Source organism: Talaromyces amestolkiae (assembly GCF_001896365.1).
Source record: "Talaromyces amestolkiae strain CIB chromosome Unknown scaffold12.1, whole genome shotgun sequence".
NCBI lineage: Eukaryota > Fungi > Ascomycota > Eurotiomycetes > Eurotiales > Trichocomaceae > Talaromyces > Talaromyces amestolkiae.
In genome coordinates, this window is record NW_024468048.1 from 933814 (window position 1) to 953609 (window position 19796).

Consider the following 19796-nt stretch of genomic DNA (forward strand, 5'->3'; position numbering starts at 1 on the left):
ACTTCGAATTGGAACGACCACCAATCATGTCATATGTACGTAGATCATGTCTAGTAAACCAGCTATATTAAGATCTAACTACCTACTAGATTAGGCCAAATCCCGATAATGCGGGGAAGACTTTTGGAAGAAGATCCTTGAAAACCCGCATAATATACGAGTTATTATGCTCAAGGCCCGATTTAATACACCAATGGAACGTGACGCTAGTTGGCGATCTGTAGAATTAACCGTTTGGTCTGCTCGTTATTCGGAGTTAAGGTTGTCTTGATCCTAATGCCTTTGAATACTTTCATTCTATTAATGAGAGATCTGTTATTTGCCATTGCGATGCCTGAGGTCAGGTATCACGGTTCATTAAAATGCAGGTACATAATGAATGTGCGCAAGTAATACACATATCCATAGATTTTCAAAACTCCTTCCAATTTCCAATTTCTCGTTCCCATGCATAAGCAATTTTCAATATGGTCAGCTCATCCCAATACCGACCCACAATTTGCATGCTCGTTGGCAAATCTATGCTCGGATTCTCTCGGCTCGGAACAAGTCCTATGGGTACTGCAAGAGCCGGATGGCCCGATGCATTGAATGGGCTCGTATTTTCTAGCTTCCCCTTGGATGCGTTTATATGTTCAAGGGGGGATGCATCCGTTGCGGGAAGCTTGTTCGACTCCGTGATGGTTGTGGGCATTACTAGTACATCGTATTGCTCAAGGGCTTTATCGTAATCATCTCGGAGTTTGCGCATGAGGTTGACAACTTTCGGATAAAGGGTAGAATAGTGTTTCCATGCATATTCACCACTTATTAAGGCTTCTTTGATCATAACGCTCATCTGGTTGAATTAGCATATACGTTTTCTGCTCGAAACGGAAGGGAAGATGGGAAAAAGCGAAGAAGAAAGGAGCAGAAATTAGGAGTGCGAGAGAAGCATACCTTATCGAGCGCTTCTGGTGTGTATGGCAAGTTCTTCTTCTCGAACAAATCAGTCAACATCATTTGTCTTCGTCCCGTGGCTTTGCCTAGCATTCCCATGTGATTCCCCATTTTGCTCAAGACCACAATTATGGTTCGTGCCTGCAAGTGGATCGGAACATGAATATCTTCTACAGTTGCACCAAGCTGACGAAACACATCCATAGCATCTTGAAATTTTTTCTCAACCTCAGGGTTGATGCCGGGCAAATCCAACCCTTCTTTTAATATGCCAATTTTGAATTCTTTGATCCCGTCCTCTTTGGTCTCCTCTAATATTTGTGCGTAATGCGGTACCTGTCCAGAAAATGGCGCACCAGCTGATTGCCGGTCATCCAATCCATCAACACCGGCAATAGCTTCTAAAAGGATCGCATTGTCCAGGCAAGTTGTTGTCATTGGGCCGACAAAGTCTAAACAAGCATCATTACTTGCTATGCCAGTGTAAGGAACCAAGCCGACTGTAGGTTTGAAGCCGTAAAGCCCACATAAACTCGCAGGAATTCGGATGCTACCACCTTGATCGCATCCTATTCCCATATCTGTCGCACCACTGGCCACAAGTGCAGCAGTTCCGGAACTACTTCCTCCTGCGGAGTATCCATGTGCATAGGGATTATGGACAGGTCCCGTCGCAGCAGTAACACTGACAGCGCCACGAGATAAATTCTCACATACTGCTTTGCCCGTGATGATGCCACCTGCATCAAGAATGCGGGTTACCACCGTTGCATCGGTGTTCGGAATCCAGTTTTTAAAGGTGTCTGTTCCTAGCAGACAAGGTACGCCAGCGACTGCTATATTGTCCTTTAAACACAATGTCTTGCCTTTGAGAAGATCAGATTTCGGCGCTGTGCTTGTTGCATTGAATTTCCACGCCCACGCTGCCAGTGGATTCGAGTCTGCGGTTGGGAAATGGATATCAGATCGTGGGTAGATTGCATGATCCGGTGTTGGCTGATAATCTGCAGATGCGGAATCTTAGCCATGATTCATGCTTAAATGCATTTTCTCAGACTCACCAGGCATGTCTGAAACAGTCTGTAGAGACTTTTCCATGCGTTCGAGTAGAGCCACATATTCGTCGACCTCTTCAGCTGCAACTTGAAACCCAAGACTTGCGGCAGTTGCTCGTAGTTCTTCTTCCATGGTGGCCCAATTGTTCAGCGAATATTGATTTGAAGCAATCTATATCTCAAGTCGATTGGCAGTCAATAAGAAATCCCGCATCGCCAGCATTACAATAAGTTCTAGCCCAGTCATCACGTGTGTGTTGAACAAAGAAACAGTCAACACGACCCCACAAGCCCTAACCCTAGCTGTCACGTAAGCTAGGGTTATTCATATCAGTGATCTCGGACCCTCCGAAGATTGTCCCTGGCATAGATAACGATACGATAACGGACGCGCCGCGGGCATTCCGGAGCTCTTATCAAGTGCCCCCGCTAAGCCCTAATTATTGATTATACTCACAATGATACGTAACGAAATATGCGGAAGGTATCTATAGAAAAAGCAGTTGAAATGAACGATAGATTGAAACGTATTTATTGAGTTGCTCTCTCGTTTGCGACTTGTTTTGCTGCATCATCTATCTTTTCATTCGGCATAATGGTTCACATCGAAGAGAAGTATCAGGTCCCTCGAGACTTTGAAGGTTTCGGAGAAGAAGGCTTTGACCCAAAATGGCCCAACGGCGCTCGTATAGCTGTATCATTTGTCCTGAATTATGAGGAGGGTGGCGAGCGCAGCATTCTTGATGGCGGTATGTAGACTTTATATGTGGTGTGTGGAAGTCAACTAACATGAATGAATTATCTAGACAACATGTCSGAGCCGTATCTGTGGGAAAAGGGATCATCCGGTGGCTATAAAGAGAATGCTCGCTACCTTAACGCCGAGCAAGACTTTGAATACGGAAGTCGCTCCGCTTCCTGGCGACTGATTCGATTGTTCAAGGAGTTTGGCTGGAACTTCACGACGTATGCGGTTGCCGTTGCACTGAAGAAGAATCCTACTTTCGCCAAAGCACTAGTACGAGACGGTCACGAAATCGCTGCTCATGGATATAGGTGGCTTGACGTGTGGGATTACAATCTTGAACAAGATAAAGAATACATTAAGAAAACTTTACTGTTGCTCAAGGAAGTGAGCGGTATGTTCTCCTCTTTCTGTCTGGTCACTCATTTATCGTGCCATCAAAGCTGATAGAATCTTAGGTGAAATGCCCGTGGGTGCTTACTTTGGGCGTGGAACACCACAAACACACATGTTGTTCCCCGAAGTATGGAAAGAACTGGGCGCAGAATTTCTTTGGTCTTCTGAAGTCTACAATGACGACGTCCCTTACTGGCTTGATCTTCCATGGGAGAAGTCTTTGAAAGAAGAGGAGCGAACGGGAATGTTGCTGATTCCATACAACGTGCGTATAGTCTGCTACTCATGAGAATTTGTAAAACCGACTAATGAAAATCGACTAATGAAAATAACAGTACGATTGCAACGACGGCAAATTCCACATGGCCCCTGGCTTCGGCAGCAGTGTGGCCGAAAGCTACGAGAATTACCTAAAAAACACATTCGATATGCTATACCGCGAAGGCGGAAAAATGATGAATATCCCTCTTCATACACGAATTATCGGAAAGCCTGGTCGATGCGAGGCGTTGAGGAAGTTTATGAAGTACATTTCTGAGAAACCTGGTGTCTGGGTCACGACGAGAAGGGATATTGCTAAACATTATAACGAAAAATTTCCATATCAGCCTGATGGAAAATGGATAGAGACTGCTAAGAAGGCTGGGTAGATACCTTGAGCTTATCATATACTTAATAGAAGTTTTCAAGTAAAGATACATATGTGCGCCTAGGCCGACAACGTGGGGACTTTCATTGTTTGGTGGGCCCACCCGGGAGATAAGGCATGGATGACGCTTTATCAATAACCAATCTACGATTCGAGCTAGAACTAGGTAGATATACTAGAATATACCGAATCAATACATGTAAGGCGCAGTTCATGTTCGTTACATGGCTTCATTATGGCCGAACACTTTCGATCAATTGCAGTGTCTCCCTCCCCTTTGCCTATAGGCTTCAATTCTAAGAAAAGGAGCAGGACAGCATGTACTCGCTGCAAAGATAAGAAACAAAGGGTATTTCTCACATAGTACAACTTATATCATATGGCACTAGACTAATGAAATGTATTAGTGTGATGGCAATTATCCCGTCTGCGGAAATTGTCAAAAGGCAGCCGCAGAATGTGACCTACATGTCATTCGTGCCGACGATCGTGTAGTAGAAGAGTGAGTTTTGAAGATTGCAGAATAGGTTATATGACGCTGAAATTATGGCCAGATATATCAAGGCACTGGAAAACCGCATCGCAGAGCTTGAGATTCGATTAGAGACCCCCTCCAACGTCGCAGAGACCCCCTCGTTAGCACAAGACGTTAGAACACAAACCCAGGCAGCTCAGCGAAATGCACTTGGTGAAATAGCAGAATTTCTCACCCTTGGGCATTTTGAGGGACCGGCCTATGTAGGCTCGTCGTCGGGATTCTCTTTAGCGCTCAATCTGAGGGAAATGGTTCAAGCATCTGTCTGGAACAAGGCTTTGGCTACAACAGATGCTCCAGAGGATGCATCAATTATATCAACGCCGGAAACGGGCCCTTTTCCCATTGATCAAAATCGTGCCGTTAGAGATAATAGTGTTCGCGTGCGGCCGTTGACACTAGAAGAAATTCGGAAAAAGAGTGCAGGTCCTCCATCCGACGAAGAAGGGTTACGATTCATATCAGCCTACTTCACGCGGGTTGCGACACGATATCCTTTCATGGACTGGGGAGAGATGGAAAAGCTACATTCAGACCGGCTTAGACTTTCTACCAGCAACAATTTGTCGAGGCGAGAAAGATTTGGAACATTCAAGTTATACCTCGTCTATGCAATTGGGTCCAGTTTACTCGCTTTGACTGAGAAAGACTTTGCATCATCATCTTCATCGGAGGTAAGTGTCCAGACTGGATCGAAGTGACACAGTAATCGCCTGTGTATACTGTGTGTGCTGACTACAAGCAGAGTCTATATATGACAGCTCTACAACACATCTCTGCAGCCCGAGAGTCACGATCTATACACAATATCGAAGCCATGACCTTACTTGTGATCTACCATCTGCGCTCCAGTGCGAGCAGTCATGGTTTATGGTATATGATAGGCCTGGCGATGAGAACCTGTATTGATCTTGGATTACACCGGAAGAACAAGGAGATAAATCGAGATCCAATAACTAGCCAACGCTATCGGACCCTTTTCTGGACCGTGTACTCACTTGAACGTACAATCTCAATCTCCCTTGGACGTCCCGTCAGCATTGCCGATCGACATATTGATGTTGAGCTCCCAGACGTTATTGGGTCAACAGCAACGAGTCAAACCCCTCACATATCTTTATCATTTGTGAAAAGGGGCAAATCTCAAAGTAATGCGATGGCAATCCATCTTTTCCGCATTCACATCCTCGAATCCCGAATGCATCATTCAATCTACCGAACTGACAAACCCTTATCCGAGCTTCGTCGAAAACTGACTCGTCATTACCATGAATTCGAAACATGGAAAATCGACTTGCTTCGCTCATTCCCAGATGTTGATTTAGACTATCCCATTCTCTACTATCATCGCGCAATCCGTCTGCTTCTGCAACCATTTCTCAGCATACTTCCCTGCACAGATCCCTATTATACAAGTTGTCTCGAATCCGCACTGGAGATTTGTCACATCCACAAACGACTTCACCAGACACTTGACTATGGCCACTCATTTATTGCCGTGCAAACCGTATTTGTAGCAGGTGTCACTTTACTTTTCTGTGTTTGGACGAAAACATCTCATGTTTGGTCCGTCAAAGTAAGCAATGGAATCCGTGCTTGTTCTAATGTTTTGTTCGTCATGGGTGAACGTACTTTATGGGTCAAAAAATACCGCGATGCCTTTGAGTTGTTGACCAACGCAACAATGGAGAAATTGCAAGGCAACTTGAAAGAACAGGCAGGCATATTAGAGACTGCACTTAGTGTCTCCGGCTATGATCATAATCATCGACATTATGATCGTCATCATTATCAGACAACGCATTATGATAATGTCAGAGATCGTATACTCGAGGATTATTCACAGTCTACTCGAGGGGACTCGGGTGCGATGCAAATCGTCAATGAGCTGGCAAGCTGGATTGATCAAGATGGCCAATCTGTCTGGATGCCTGATTTTGAATCTTTGCAAGGGGGGACAGATCATTTAGTGTTATGATGATATCAAGATAGGTCCACGGTGCTGACATTAATGAGTTATGATAGTTATATTGCAAAGTTGAAATTAGACAGGAAGAATGAATAATTGTCAAGCAAAGTATATTGAATCATGATAAATAGCTTTCGAAGTATCCGGTGAACGAGGTAAGGAACAGAAATCAAACAGAAAGATAAGCCTTCTCACTCATGGTGACATTCTCATCTCTAATGTGGCTTCCATCTTCTAATCCATTTAGAATTCTTCCTCCCGTGATCATATCCATCGAGTCTTCATCCAGCATACCTTCTGTGGTAGTCATATACTCCCATGTCTTGGGTGTATCTGCCTCAGCTGAAGTTGGGTAAATGGGAACCGGCCACACCAGGTTAAGTAAATAGAACACAAACCCACCCATAAGGAAGCTCAAGAAGAAGCCTAAGCTGTACATGCGTGTACTTGCTGCATTGACACTTCCTGGATGTAGACTACCGGCGACTCCATGTACCACAAAGACCACGCCGCAGACCCATGCTACCAAAGCCCGTGGATTCCAACCGTGCCAATACGCGTATGGGGTTCCGGGGGCCTTCGTATATAGTGATGGAATATGGAAATTACCCTTTCTAATAATCCAATAGTCGACAACCATGATAGCACAGATTGGCATGAGGAAGACGGTGTAAGAGCCGAGAAAGGTTAAGAAGGATGATGCTGAAGCGATAATCTTCCATGGCACGCATAGTGGTGCAAGTAATGCACAAAGGACCTGTCCACGTACAATGTTGATATATCGTGGAAACAAACCACTTGTATCGGCACCTACTGGGAGCGAGTTTGTGCCTGCATTTGTGGCGATAATGGCTAGGATCATGCCGAGACTCGCGAAGAAGATACCAGCGCGTGCGGCGGGACTCCAATACTCCGTCAAAATAGCGTTGTACAAGTCCCAGACATTCCAGTATGCTTTGCCCAAAATTGCGGTTGTAGCACTCGTTGTCGCACAGCTAACGAACATGACGAGGACTTTAGAAAGCAGAATACCAACGCTCTGAGACCAAGTGACTTGAGAATAGCGCTTTGCGTATCTGGCAACGTCAGGCTGGTTGATCAAGATCGGACAGAGGGCTCCCATTACGGAGTTGATAGCTGAGATCATGGGCCAGACAAGCGCGCTGCCGTGCAATGAGCTTGTTTGAAAGCTGAATGATCCGATAGAGCCGCCATTTTTGTGAATGGCCCAACCCATGACGCCGAAGAGCGCGACTGTCGTGTATACGGCTTTGAAGACGAAGAGATGTCGGAGAATAGTCGGGTGCAGAAACATTACCGGAAACTGCAAAATCCAGAAAATGAAGAAGGCAAGCAGATTCTTCGAAGTAATACCTGCGTCTGCTGGGAGATGGTTGGGAATACTATCCCACTTTTGTCCAATCATCGCTCGTAGACATACAGATGTCAATTGACCTCCATAGTATGATTGCACCGCAAAATATATAGTAGCAACAGATGCTCGAACAAAAATGAACAGCTTCGCTCCTCCTATTCCCGAGCTTGCGCGTGTATAGACCGGAAATCCGACATGGTATTTGGCTGCACCACGAGAATTCAGAACAACAACAATGCTGAGAAATATCGAGCCGATAACTGCGGCGATCATTCCGTGCCACCATTGAAGGCCTTTGCTCACAAGTGAAGAACCCAGGTTGTACGATGAAGGACTGAAAGTGGTGGTCAGATAGTATGCAAAGAAATGCATGGTCGTCCATGTTCGCTGCGATGGCGGCGTAGGCAAGAGATCAGCGTTGTAGTATGCTGAGGAAGCCTCTTCCTTGTCGGGAGAATCATCTGTTTGAATGGCCTTTTTGAATGATGACCATGAAGACACGGCCTCCTTGGCTCGGGATAACTTAGTGGTGGCCATATTGACCAGAAAAGTTGATGATCTCAAACACCGATTATATGTTCCTATGAGGCTTGCAGCTTCCAAAAAGATGTCTCGATTTGCTTTTGATACATTTATAATGGATCTAAATAGAGTTGCTAACGTACGACAGGCTTATCATTTGGGTCAACTAAGGTCAATGACAATAGATAGTGAATACTAAAACATCATCATCGTTCTTCCGGGCTGATAACCAGATAAGTCAAACCCATGTACCAGGACAAACAAAAGGCGAGAACAGCAACAGAAGAGAGATGTCCGGATGCTCCGTAGAAAGATAGGCGCTCTCAAAGATAAGCGATTTATGGATCGGGCCACTTCTATACCCACTCCTCGGACCCTCCGAAGATAACCCTAATCTGACCGGAGGCACCGTGAAACGATCTCGGTGGGAATGATTGCAATGTTTTTCTCTGCAGTGGACTCCGGATTGTACGGATAGGAAATCTATGAAAGCTGTCATGAAACGGGTCCTGGAAGGACTCTGAGATGAGGATTCAGGTCTTGGCTCAATACGGAGAAAAGATCAGCCATCTTCTAGGATGGATTGTTCATTGAGTTTGATTCCTTCAACCTGGAGGAACAGAAATGAAAATTTATTCGTCGTTCCGAAGAATAAAGTGGCCAACACGTAACACGAAATGTCCAACAAACAAGATGCCACCTCCTTACAAAACCAGGAAAACATTCTCCCCAAGACTCGACTCCTCATAGTTATCAGCTGTATTTCTCTCGTCTTATTCACGGCTTTTATCGACCAAAATGGGGTCTCTGTTGCACTACCTAGCATCGCAGCAGACCTCAACGCGGAGGACACCATACCATGGGCCGGAACATCCTCTCTTATCGCAAATACAGTGTTCTCCGTGCTCTACGGCCGTCTTTCAGACATATTTGGACGCAAGTCTGTGCTTCTAACGGCATGCGTCATCTTAGCAGTGGCAGATTTATTATGCGGATTTGCGCAAAATGCGCCTATGCTCTACTTCTTTCGTGCAATGGCAGGATTGGCTGGTGGCGGCATTACAAATCTGGCCATGATATTTGTCTCCGACGTCGTAACTCTTGAAGAGAGAGGGAAATATCAAGGTATCATTGGGGCATGTCTTGGAGTAGCCAACATCGTTGGTCCCTTTATGGCTGCCGGCTTCATTCAAGCACCAGTGGGATGGAGAGGCTTCTTCTGGACGCTTACACCCATTGTAGCGTCTGGAGGCGCTGTGTGTTGGTTTGTACTACCAGCCTCCAAAGTAACTGGCGGTTTTCGTGAAAAATTAAGCAAGATTGATGTCTGGGGGTGTCTAACATCATCTGCTGGAATTGTACTGTTGTTGATTCCGATATCCGGTGGAGGGCTATACTTTCAGTGGAATTCAGCAATGGTGATTTCCATGCTAGTGATTGGAAGTTGTGCGCTTGTTGCGTTTGTCATAATCGAGTGGAAGGTAGCAAGAATTCCTATGATGCCAAGTGAGTTTATAGCTATGATCCCTGCAGGTCAGTTAGAATGAATAACACCTAACCATGAGAATGAGCAGTGAATATCTTCAAAAACCAATCTATCGTGGCTCTTCTCTTGCAAAGCTTCTTGCTCGGTTGGGTATATCAGAGCTATCTATACTATCTTCCTCAATACTACCAGAACATACGCGGGTACAGTGTAATCGTCAGCGCAGCGTTGAGTATTCCCCTGGTCTTCATGCAGTCCGTTGGCTCTGTGGTTTCCGGCCAATACATTTCTCGCCGCCATCACTACGGGGTGATTCTCTGGAGCGGCTTCGCAAGCTGGACAGTCGGATGTGGTCTAAGTATATTGTTCGATCAAGATACCAACCCAGGAGTGTGCGTTGTAGCACTTCTCTTAATCGGCATCGGTGTTGGATTCGTCTTTCAGCCTACTCTGGTGGCATTGCAGGCACACTCACCTAAGTCTCAGCGAGCAGTCATAATCTCGAGTCGAAACTTCTTCCGCTGCGCTGGCGGTGCATGTGGACTCGCAATATCGGCTACTATCTTGCAAAGTGGATTGAGAAGCCATCTTCCAGCGGACTTGAAATATGTTGCATCGTCAATATACAATCTTCCAACTTTTGATGATTCCGAGACCACGGTAGTCATTCTATCAGCGTATATGAAGGCAACGAAGTACCTGTACATTACCAACACTGTGGTTATTGGCGTGTGTCTCTGCGCATGTGTATCGATTAAAGATCGAGGTTTGGGAAGGAATGACGAGCCAGCAAAAAAGGAAACTTCAACGCCGGACGCTATAACCGTCACCGAATCAGGGTCGGAGATCATGCCAGCTATAGATCAGACCGCAGTCGAGGTTACGAAGATAGGCAGGGGCGATATTGAAAAGGGCGGTACAATATCGGACTTGGAACGCGATGATAATCACAATCATCGTTGAGTCAATTGTTTTATAAGTTGCTTGAATAGATGCATAGCGAGCAAAAGTGATTCGAGAAACAATAAATGCATAGCAGCGAAGGTCTTCGGGCTGATCCTTTTGGCTAAACTCAGATCGTTGCTCTGGCTACGCTTGAAGTTTTCTGAATAGAGAAAGAAAGAAAAATTTCTCTCAGAGTATTCCTGGAAAATCAATATGCCAACTCATCCGTGCTATGTATAAATGTATAATCCGTAATTATTGATCTGGTCGCCTGGCCAACAATAGCTAGTGTGCCCTCAAAGAACTATGATAAATACATGTCACGAGCTTTGGTCAACAAAGATTAAGTCGAGCAGGCAGTGCGTCTTCCTTGCGGTAAGACTCACATTCGTATCTTTGAAATTTTGATGTATTTTCCAGTCATTTGCACCTTGTCTTCGATTGGATGAGTCATAGCTTCCTCTCTACTCCCATTTCTCTCCTTATATCAAGTAGTTAATCTTTGACATTGATCTCGAAGCTTCATACTCTCAGCTAAATATATAGTCTCAGCTACGGAATGGTTGGGTACTTTAACGTCACACTGGACTTGTGGGGGCTATTTAATATAAGTATGAGGAGTTCAATTTTCAGGTGCCAGACAAAGCCGCACTCCGCTTTCATAATAGATCATTGCCTGATAGCGATGGAAAAGTCAAATGATCTTGGCCCATATTTTGATGCTCATGACCTTCGAAGCAGACTACACTCCGTCGATTCTTGGTTTCTTTGTTAATGGGATGTTTTTAGATAGTCAACAGACATGAACTCGCCACCAAGGTATCTCCGAGCCTTGGAAGTATATGCCAATTCTTTATCCATAAGTTCCAAAAACGAAACTGGTACGGGCATATCAGGTCAAAGAAGCACTTGTCATTATGGAAATATCAATGAACGTCGTAATACTTGGGGCTCAATCTTCGGTGAGTCGATTGGCGAGCAACATATACAACTTTAATGCAGCGCTAAACGCAACTGAAGGCTTAAGAAGGTATCTACCCTGACTTTTATTTGGCCATAGATCATGAAAATTACTTCCAATCATTATTCGAGTCAAAAAATGATTCAAATCAAACGACAATTTGACTTGATCAACAACCAAGCTCTCTTTACAAGAGATGTATACGAATTCTATTTGCACATTAGGGATATCCTATATCATGGCACTTCTACTAATGAAAGTTCTTCCGGCGCATTGCCTCGCTTGGGCAAACGAAGTAAACGTCTCAATCTGCAGTTGGTCACAACTACGAGGTAAGACGTGAGATTTCATACTATAGGTCAGGAGCCTGCTTCTAACTTTTACATTAATCAAGCAAATATCATTCGAGACACGATCTATCTTGATGGAGGCAACTTATGGTGGCAATTGTGAGATAATATCTAGTCACTCGAAAGTTACAAGCAAGCTAACCTGTACAGTGGGCTGTCCGACGGAACATATGGTAGTCCTCTCAGTGATGGTACGACAGTTTCTCCAAATGATAATGCAAATCGCTGATAAGGCACAGATGGCAACGAAGGCTACATGTACAACCTCAGTCTGAGACAATCTTTCGATCAACATACCAGTATGACAGTTTTGCTTCAATCTATGGAAAAGAGTAACGGTGTTTTGGCAACGAATCTCAATCCTAATTTTGAAGATGGGACCATGTTCGCCAATGACAATGAGTTGATTCTCTACGGGTACGACCTAGACATTTTTCCTGCTTTTGGTCACAAATGACATGACGATAGTGGGTTATCTCGCGTGACAGATGGTGCAAATCCGCCACCGGCAGAAGTGATCTTAGGATACGAAGCTTATGAAGGTTCAGCATCGATTGAAAGCTGGAAACCTGGCTTTGAACAAAAGAGCACAAACAACAGTGTTACTCGTTACGTCACAAATGGTGCAGGGGTTTCTGTTCCTAGCGAGAACCTTGGGTTTTATTTCAGTGGCATGCATGGACTAATGGGCGACTTGGTGGAAGGGGACAACGGCTCAACTTATTCAACAGCCACAAGTTTGATTACCGTGAACTTGGCAGCCATGAGAAACGAGAGTTGGCAGAATAGTAGCCTACCAGCCCATATTCCTGGGAGAGCAAATGCCGAGATAGTATGGCTTCCTGTCTCGGAGTCAGGAATCTTGGTTGTGATAGGAGGAGTCATTAATCCCGAAATCCTCTCCTCTAACGACAATTTGACAGATGAGGACATAGCCGCTAGCGTAAGTAAAATTTCTCCTAGATAGTCTTTTATTTTTCTAACAACAGGTTACAGAGCCAAAATAGTCCCATTTTCATGAAAGAGCTTCCGGTCTACGATATTGCGTCTAAAATTTGGCAAGTATATCTTTCGCATCCTGAAGAAAATGTGCTAACTTGGTTGTAGGTTTCTGCAAACTACTACTGGGGACATCCCGCCACAACTTACGATGCTCTGCTCGGTCATGGCTCCTGTATCTGACGGTAGTACCTTCAACATATACATTTATGGGGGCTATGATGGTATCAATGCTAGTTCCGCTCCATCAGACGATGTCTACATCCTGTCTATTTCATCTTTTACATGGATCAAGGTATATTCTGGCCAGTCTTCACATGGTCGTAGCGGTCACAAGTGCATCAAGGTCTATCCAGATAAGATGTTCGTCTTGGGTGGGGCTTACAAGAATGATTCTTCGAACTGTCTGGATGGAGGATTCTTGCAAGTTTTCAATCTTAACACGCTTCAGTTTCAGAATACTTACGACCCTAATGAGTGGAGTAATTACTCGATGCCCTTGATAGTCACTGATCGAATTGGTGGAAAGTAAATTATTCTTGATCATCCGGTTTGCTACATCTAACACATGATCAGTACGACTGAGGGAGGGAACATGCTTTTGCCATCGTCATGGGGTGATGGAGGTCTCAGCAGCATATTTGCGGAGACTTATACCAAGCCTATCGCGACGTATTACCCTTATACATCAACAACAGTCACACCAGCGTCATCAACAGCCACCAGCATGATTGGTACGCATGCTAACCCGTCAAGTGGAACAGAGGCAAGGCTAAAGACCACCCTCGCAGTTTCTGTCTGTGCTGGGGTCATTTGCATCTCCTTCCTCATTTGGCTGACCACTCGAAGGCTTGTTCGCCACAGAATGTTGAATAAAGCAAACCAACCTGATAGTAGTAGGGAGAATATTGCGCCGAAAAGTTTCTACCAAATTTACAAGCAGGAAAGTGATTATATGACATTCTCTGCCCCTGGAACGTATCTCACAGACGAAAAATCAAGCAGGCCGCAGACTGCACTGCCAGAAAAAACATGCACAGAGTTTACGCCAGCAACAACTCAGCCTCATGTTGACACAAACCTCATATTCGAACTAGACAGTGAGCTATCTCATTACAGTCGGCTTGAACATATGCAAGGAGCTAACAGTGATAAGCACGTCACGAGAAACGCATCGAACTGCCATCCGACGCGTGCGAGATCACACCGAGGAGTTCTTCAAAGGACCGTAACCCGCACAACCTCAAGATTCGTCCACAGGAAGCATTCAGACGGTCACAAATAGTCACATCACCCACGTCAATTCAAAACACTCCCATCGAATATCAAGCCCAATCACCGATTGAGAGTGCATTGTCAATGATAACTCGACTTTCTCCTATATATGGACGTTTCAATAGACGGAGGGGCCTTTCTATAGCGCATACTATGGGATCTGGCGAGGAAGGAGAAGCGAATTCACCGACATTGGGCAGGATGTATCCGTTGTGGTCTTCTACTCGATTTTTGCCTGACATGGACCAGAAAACAGAGGCAGGATGAACAAATGCCTTAGACTTTTATTATGTATGCCTGTTGCTAGTTTGATATGTGGCATAGATGAAGTAAGTATTAACAGATTGAAAAAATCACGGATCGAAAAAGTAGAAAATTGGTACCTTTTCTCGACGGTGGGGCAACATGCGGGACAGTGGGAGCTCTATTCTGACGTCCTTCAACCTTCGACGCCCTAGACAACATCTTCTTGACGTTTCCTTATTTTTATCTGAATCGCTTGTAGACGACTCCTACAGTCCATCACAGGCGTTAGAAGGATTTACCGGCCGACCTGCCAGAATGCTGATCAAAGAGTCTCACATCGACGTGCCCACCAAGGCCGGTGGACAGGATGGATCGATGAGTAAGTGACTCCCAATGACTTCCAGTGACTCCCAGTCTTCGGTCATGTAATTATTCTGGCGTAACAATATCTTCTGCCTGGTGAATCTGACATTCAATCTCTCTAGGAATATACATCTTCCATCCGACCATCCCGGGCTACCCTAATGCCCGATTCCCAGGTGTCGTAGTCTTTAGCGAGATCTATCAAGGTACATTATCCTTTCCGATTCACATAAATTGATGGATATCTGACATTTGAGGTAGTAACCGGCCCAGTAGCCAGGTTTGCAAGACAGATTGCTGGTCAGGGATACATCTGTGCCGCTCCATCGAGTTACCATGAGTTCACGGGCCCCGAGGCATTGAAGTACGATGCTGAGGATACAGACAAGGGCAATCTGTGGAAGATTTCAAAGGTAATTCCATCGCTCCTACGCCTTAGGTGAGTGTTTCAGATTGATGGTCTCTTGCAGAAAATACAAGCCTACGACGAAGATGCCTCCCTTTCAGTAGACTATCTCCTCTCCCTACCCACATGCAACGGCCGCGTGGGAGCCACAGGAATGTGTCTAGGCGGTCATTTGGCATACCGATGCGCGCTCGATCAGAGAGTCAAAGCTGCCGTTTGCTATTTCGCAACTGACATCCACAGCGCGACGTTGGGTGAGGGTAAGAGCGATGACAGTTTGAAGCGTGCCGGAGATATTAAGGGGGAGTTGATTATGGTATTTTCCCTTCATCAAACCGGTAAAATTTTTGGCTTCGACTGAGATGATGGAATAGATCTTTGGAAAGAACGATAACCATGTCCCGCCTGAAGGACGGGATTTGATTCGCAAGACGCTGCATGAGAAGGGTGTTTTGTTTAGTTTTTATGAAGTTGCTTGGGCTCAACGTGAGTATCCCATTCATTATTTATATCTGCAACTCGAAAATACTAAGAACAACACAGACGCATTCATCCGCGATGAACTCAGCAAAGGCCGTTACGATCCGGCCATTTCCAAAAGTTGCTTTGAGATGCTTCTAGAGCTGTTCAATCGGACTTTGAAGCTGGATTTGGGTGATCATGATGGGAAGAAGCTTGAGATTGAGGATGTATGTTAGTTCCCTCTCGACGAGGCTGCGGTGCTCCTGATTCGAGACACGAATCATTTGTTCGTTTATGGTTCGTCAAAATGAACTAGATGATCCATGCAATAGATTTAAGTCTTGTAGACCCTTAATGATATTCACTGGGTTTTTAAGCTGGGTGAGCCATATAACCTGCGATTGTTTTCGATTATAATAGGTAATGCGAATAGAGGTGCAAGGTAGGCATAATGGCGAACTGCCACCACGAGTCACTGCCTAGCTTGGTAAGTACTCAAAGACCTCCACGCGATGTGCTCGAACAGCATGCAACTTGATGTCATCGCGTTTGACACAGCGTCCAAGTAAGGACCAGTGTTACACTTTGGTGATGCCCATATAGAAATGTCGGTGGTTGGGAAAGAATACACTACTTTTCTTTCTCGTGGATAGGCACATATCGAGCAGGGGATAGCTGAGCAGATAAAGTATATGCAAGAAAGGTGGGAGACTAGCAATTTATCATTCACATCTGAGGACTGCCAGCAAGGGCATCAAACTCTGATCTGAGATGTGCGCACGTTCATATACAATGCACTATGCAGTAGTATCTGACACGTGATTGGCATATCATTGATGATAAACGGCATTCAGTGGGGAAAGAAGAAACCTGAAACTGTAGCTTTGACTGTTTTACCTTTTCTCACAGCTTTTCTGAAACTCCTAGCCACCCTTGCTTGTAGGGCTGGCCTGGTGGATGACTCTCCGCATAAGACACAAGCGGTGAGTAGTCAGGGAGCACTTGGGGAAGCGCACCATGACCTGACTCAGAAATTGTACGACATCGATCTTCTCATGTGATTGATCAAGTCGAAGGAAATCTAATCTCAATTCTAATAATTCAAGCCTTGAAGGGAAAGCGAGGATTGGTCGCGCTATGTCCCGATAGTCGATGAAATAGTGCGTATCGCAAATACACAAATACGAAACGATAAAGCACGAATTAAAGCCCGCTAAACCAGTTAGCGTGATACGCTATGCCTTTTCTAGTAGTGGCTGTCCGTGCCTGATTCATTGTTGACCAATAGAATGCGCGCAATCTCAAGCTAACGGACTGATCCTCGCTGTGACGGTGTGACCTTGCAAAACGTCGGACAGTCAGACCGACATACGGCGTCTGATTGGCCAATGCAGCTTAAATTTCCTTGAAATAGACCAAATATAATACGGTCTAGCCTCGAAGAAGCAGCTAGACTGTGGCTGGTGGTTGACGTCCCGAGGAAGCGTAATTTACAGCCTGTTTTCTGCTCTTATTATCTTGGCTCAAGTTGGCTCACGTTGGCGTCTAAAACATCAAACACCATCGCCAACCCGACCAACAACTCTTTCACTCCTGCTCGACATATTCGCCGACCACACGCCTGCGGTCTTTGTCGTTTGCGACGTTACGTACAGATCGAGCTGACCGCCGCTTTTTGCGCCGATTCGCTATTCCCATTCTTTGTCCGACAGAACTCCAGTCCGAGGCTCGCGGTTCCCGTGGTGCGGTCGTCGCAGTTGTTGCCGGTCGGGGGCGAGAATACGGTCACGACAACAGACCCGGCAGACGATCCAAAGCTTTTCAATTCAAATTAATATCGCTGCCAAGGTCGACTTTTTTCCGTCAATATGGGTTCGACGCAATTCGGGAATTTCCATGTGAGTGGTGTGGCTGTGGATGCGTCTGAAACAGCACAGCAGGCAGCACGAGGGGGCTTGAAGCTAATAATGGTCGATCTTCAAAATAGAACTTTTGTCGCGATTCGACGTTGCCAGTGTGCAATGTAAGTCCAATTACTTCAATAGTCGTTGCGCGACTCATACTGATACGTTATAGCTCTTCGTTCCAAGCAATCAACCTCCCAATCTGGCCTACGGGGGCTGTGCGCTCACCGGTATTCACCTCAGCAATGGCAGATATTTGGGCAATTTGGGTGAGTCTCTTTTGTTGGAGATATGGTGAGAAGTGTCTGACCGGAATAGGATCGATTTTGGTAGCCTTTATCGCGGTAGTAACCTGCATCTTGCTGCTTCTCTTATCGGAACGAAAACGTGCAGCTGTGGGGAGGAGGTAATCACTTCGTCTGATCGTTGACACCAATCAAGACTGACATCGATAGGGAAATTCAATTATTCTTGCTCGGTTATGCCATCATTTCAATTTGCGAAATCTTCACTGTTGGCGCATTTCCCCTAGCGGATAATGTCCGCAAGGTTAGTACAAAGTCCGAAAATTGCATGAGACCATGCTTATCAAGATAGGGATTTACTGCCGTGCACATCGCCGCTATAACTGCTACTTCCTGGGTACTTTTCCTAAACGCTCTTGTCGGTTTCCAGCTTCTCGACGATGGCACACCTCTGTCCGTAGGTCTTTTTGCAGGTTCAGCAGTAGTCCTCTTCATCGGAACTGGTTACATTGCTTTGGACACTGGATTCAGCTGGACCGGCCATTTTGATTCCAGCCTATCAGGCAACAATCGCAACATCGGTCTCTATGTGTTATACCTGTTGTTCCCGCTTGTCTGTCTGTTTTTCTTCTATATATTGGAAACCATCCTCGTCTTGCGCGTGCTTGGCGAACGCAGGCCATTGAGTATGTCTACTCTTCTACATTACTCGGTCGCCATGTCTAACGTTCACAGTCTACCTCACCGCTGCCGCCCTTCTCTTCGCCATCGCCCAAGTCTTTGACTTTGTCATCAGTCCTCACATCTGCAATCCCGTCCATGGCAAAATCAACGGCGCCTTTTTTGAAACGCTCTTCTCGCTACTTTCCGTCGTCTGCGTGTGGCTGTTTTGGAGCAGCATTACCGAAGACGACTGGCCTGCAGTGTCTAGTGGCTACACCTAAGTTTGAGACACGTTGTCCATCATCTATATATACGAAAACGAAACCCCGAAAAAAAAAACATAACAAGTGCTATGCCTAATATCTCGATTCTCGACATGTTCTTGATAATATTGACTGAATTTACTCCATGATTTATTTCCTCTCTTCGTCAGCGATATGATTCCCTCCTTTTCTCTATCTTGTCTACTTGATACCTCAGTACATATCCGCCCTTATTTTGTCATTTGATTCCAATGTATCATGATGTGATATTTTGATATGTGTGTATGTATTTATGTATTTAATTTTGAACGTCTATGGTTAGTTTAAGAAAAACAAAATTCTACTTCAGCTATCCCGTTCATTGACTATGTATGTAACAATCATTCCATCGTGATATATTTGCTAGCTATAAACAATAGCTGTGATCTATTTCCAAGGTTGACGACATGATATCAAATGCAATAAACCCAGCCCTCAGAAATTCGCAATATGCAGCAGATAAAAAAAAGGACTATAGTTGCACCTTGACATCAATGCAAGGAATAGTCCATTCCCTCCTCCCCAACAAACTGCGCAACCATTCCAGCCCCAAACCAGTCCATTCTTCCTGCTGTCGACCGGCGACAGCAGCCGTACCATTCGCAAGTATACCCGCTGTCCTCTTTTTGAGTTCCTCGACTGCGGCGCCCGCGACCGCAGTCGCAGTTGAATTTAGACTGTCGCGCACAAACGACGCGAAGGAGTCGTTTCCGAAGCCTGCTGCATCGAACGCCGTCGACATAGTCGCATTCCCCCCACTACTACCTCCTATGGCAGACCCATTCGCGTTGTAAGATGAAGACGAAGGCGAAAACCGCGGCGCAAACCAGTCACCCCTCAAATCGAAAAAGCAGCGGTCGGACCATTGGCAGGAAGATGTAAACAGGATCAGGAGTAAGGCGGAGCAGTAGATGCAGGGTCGGTGGAGGATATAGGTGAGGACCACGAAGGAGAGGATGAAAAGTGGGGAGGCGTTTGTTGGGATGAAGAGGAGGGGAAGCCAG

General features: G+C 45.4%; 5 protein-coding genes across 5 annotated transcripts; 3 read left to right on the forward strand and 2 right to left on the reverse strand.

Annotated features, from left to right (window-relative positions):
- Positions 1 to 412: 412 nt before the first annotated feature.
- BHQ10_006625 (uncharacterized protein) lies at positions 413 to 2127 on the reverse strand (the record flags this gene model as incomplete). Its single annotated transcript, XM_040879232.1, has 3 exons — positions 413 to 838; positions 940 to 1943; positions 2001 to 2127. The coding sequence occupies 3 exons, from the start codon at positions 2125 to 2127 to the stop codon at positions 413 to 415; spliced, it is 1557 nt and encodes a 518-aa protein (XP_040735129.1).
- A 462-nt stretch (positions 2128 to 2589) lies between these two features.
- BHQ10_006626 (uncharacterized protein) lies at positions 2590 to 5020 on the forward strand (the record flags this gene model as incomplete). The annotated part of the gene is made up of 6 exons (XM_040879233.1): positions 2590 to 2743; positions 2801 to 3133; positions 3198 to 3400; positions 3471 to 3781; positions 4192 to 4254; positions 4339 to 5020. The coding sequence occupies 6 exons, from the start codon at positions 2590 to 2592 to the stop codon at positions 5018 to 5020; spliced, it is 1746 nt and encodes a 581-aa protein (XP_040735130.1).
- A 1437-nt stretch (positions 5021 to 6457) lies between these two features.
- BHQ10_006627 (uncharacterized protein) lies at positions 6458 to 8200 on the reverse strand (the record flags this gene model as incomplete). The annotated part of the gene is made up of 1 exon (XM_040879234.1): positions 6458 to 8200. One exon carries the CDS (start codon positions 8198 to 8200, stop codon positions 6458 to 6460), a length of 1743 nt encoding a protein of 580 aa, XP_040735131.1.
- A 662-nt stretch (positions 8201 to 8862) lies between these two features.
- Positions 8863 to 10634, forward strand: BHQ10_006628 (uncharacterized protein; the record flags this gene model as incomplete). The annotated part of the gene is made up of 2 exons (XM_040879235.1): positions 8863 to 9691; positions 9760 to 10634. The coding sequence occupies 2 exons, from the start codon at positions 8863 to 8865 to the stop codon at positions 10632 to 10634; spliced, it is 1704 nt and encodes a 567-aa protein (XP_040735132.1).
- A 1594-nt stretch (positions 10635 to 12228) lies between these two features.
- On the forward strand, positions 12229 to 18771 carry BHQ10_006629 (uncharacterized protein; the record flags this gene model as incomplete). Its single annotated transcript, XM_040879236.1, has 18 exons — positions 12229 to 12344; positions 12396 to 12870; positions 12924 to 12973; positions 13035 to 13454; positions 13503 to 13660; positions 14707 to 14826; positions 14933 to 15016; positions 15072 to 15223; positions 15281 to 15532; positions 15591 to 15702; positions 15760 to 15909; positions 17334 to 17576; positions 17694 to 17701; positions 17755 to 17851; positions 17901 to 17988; positions 18038 to 18131; positions 18180 to 18513; positions 18563 to 18771. 18 exons carry the CDS (start codon positions 12229 to 12231, stop codon positions 18769 to 18771), a joined length of 3162 nt encoding a protein of 1053 aa, XP_040735133.1.
- Positions 18772 to 19796: the final 1025 nt, after the last annotated feature.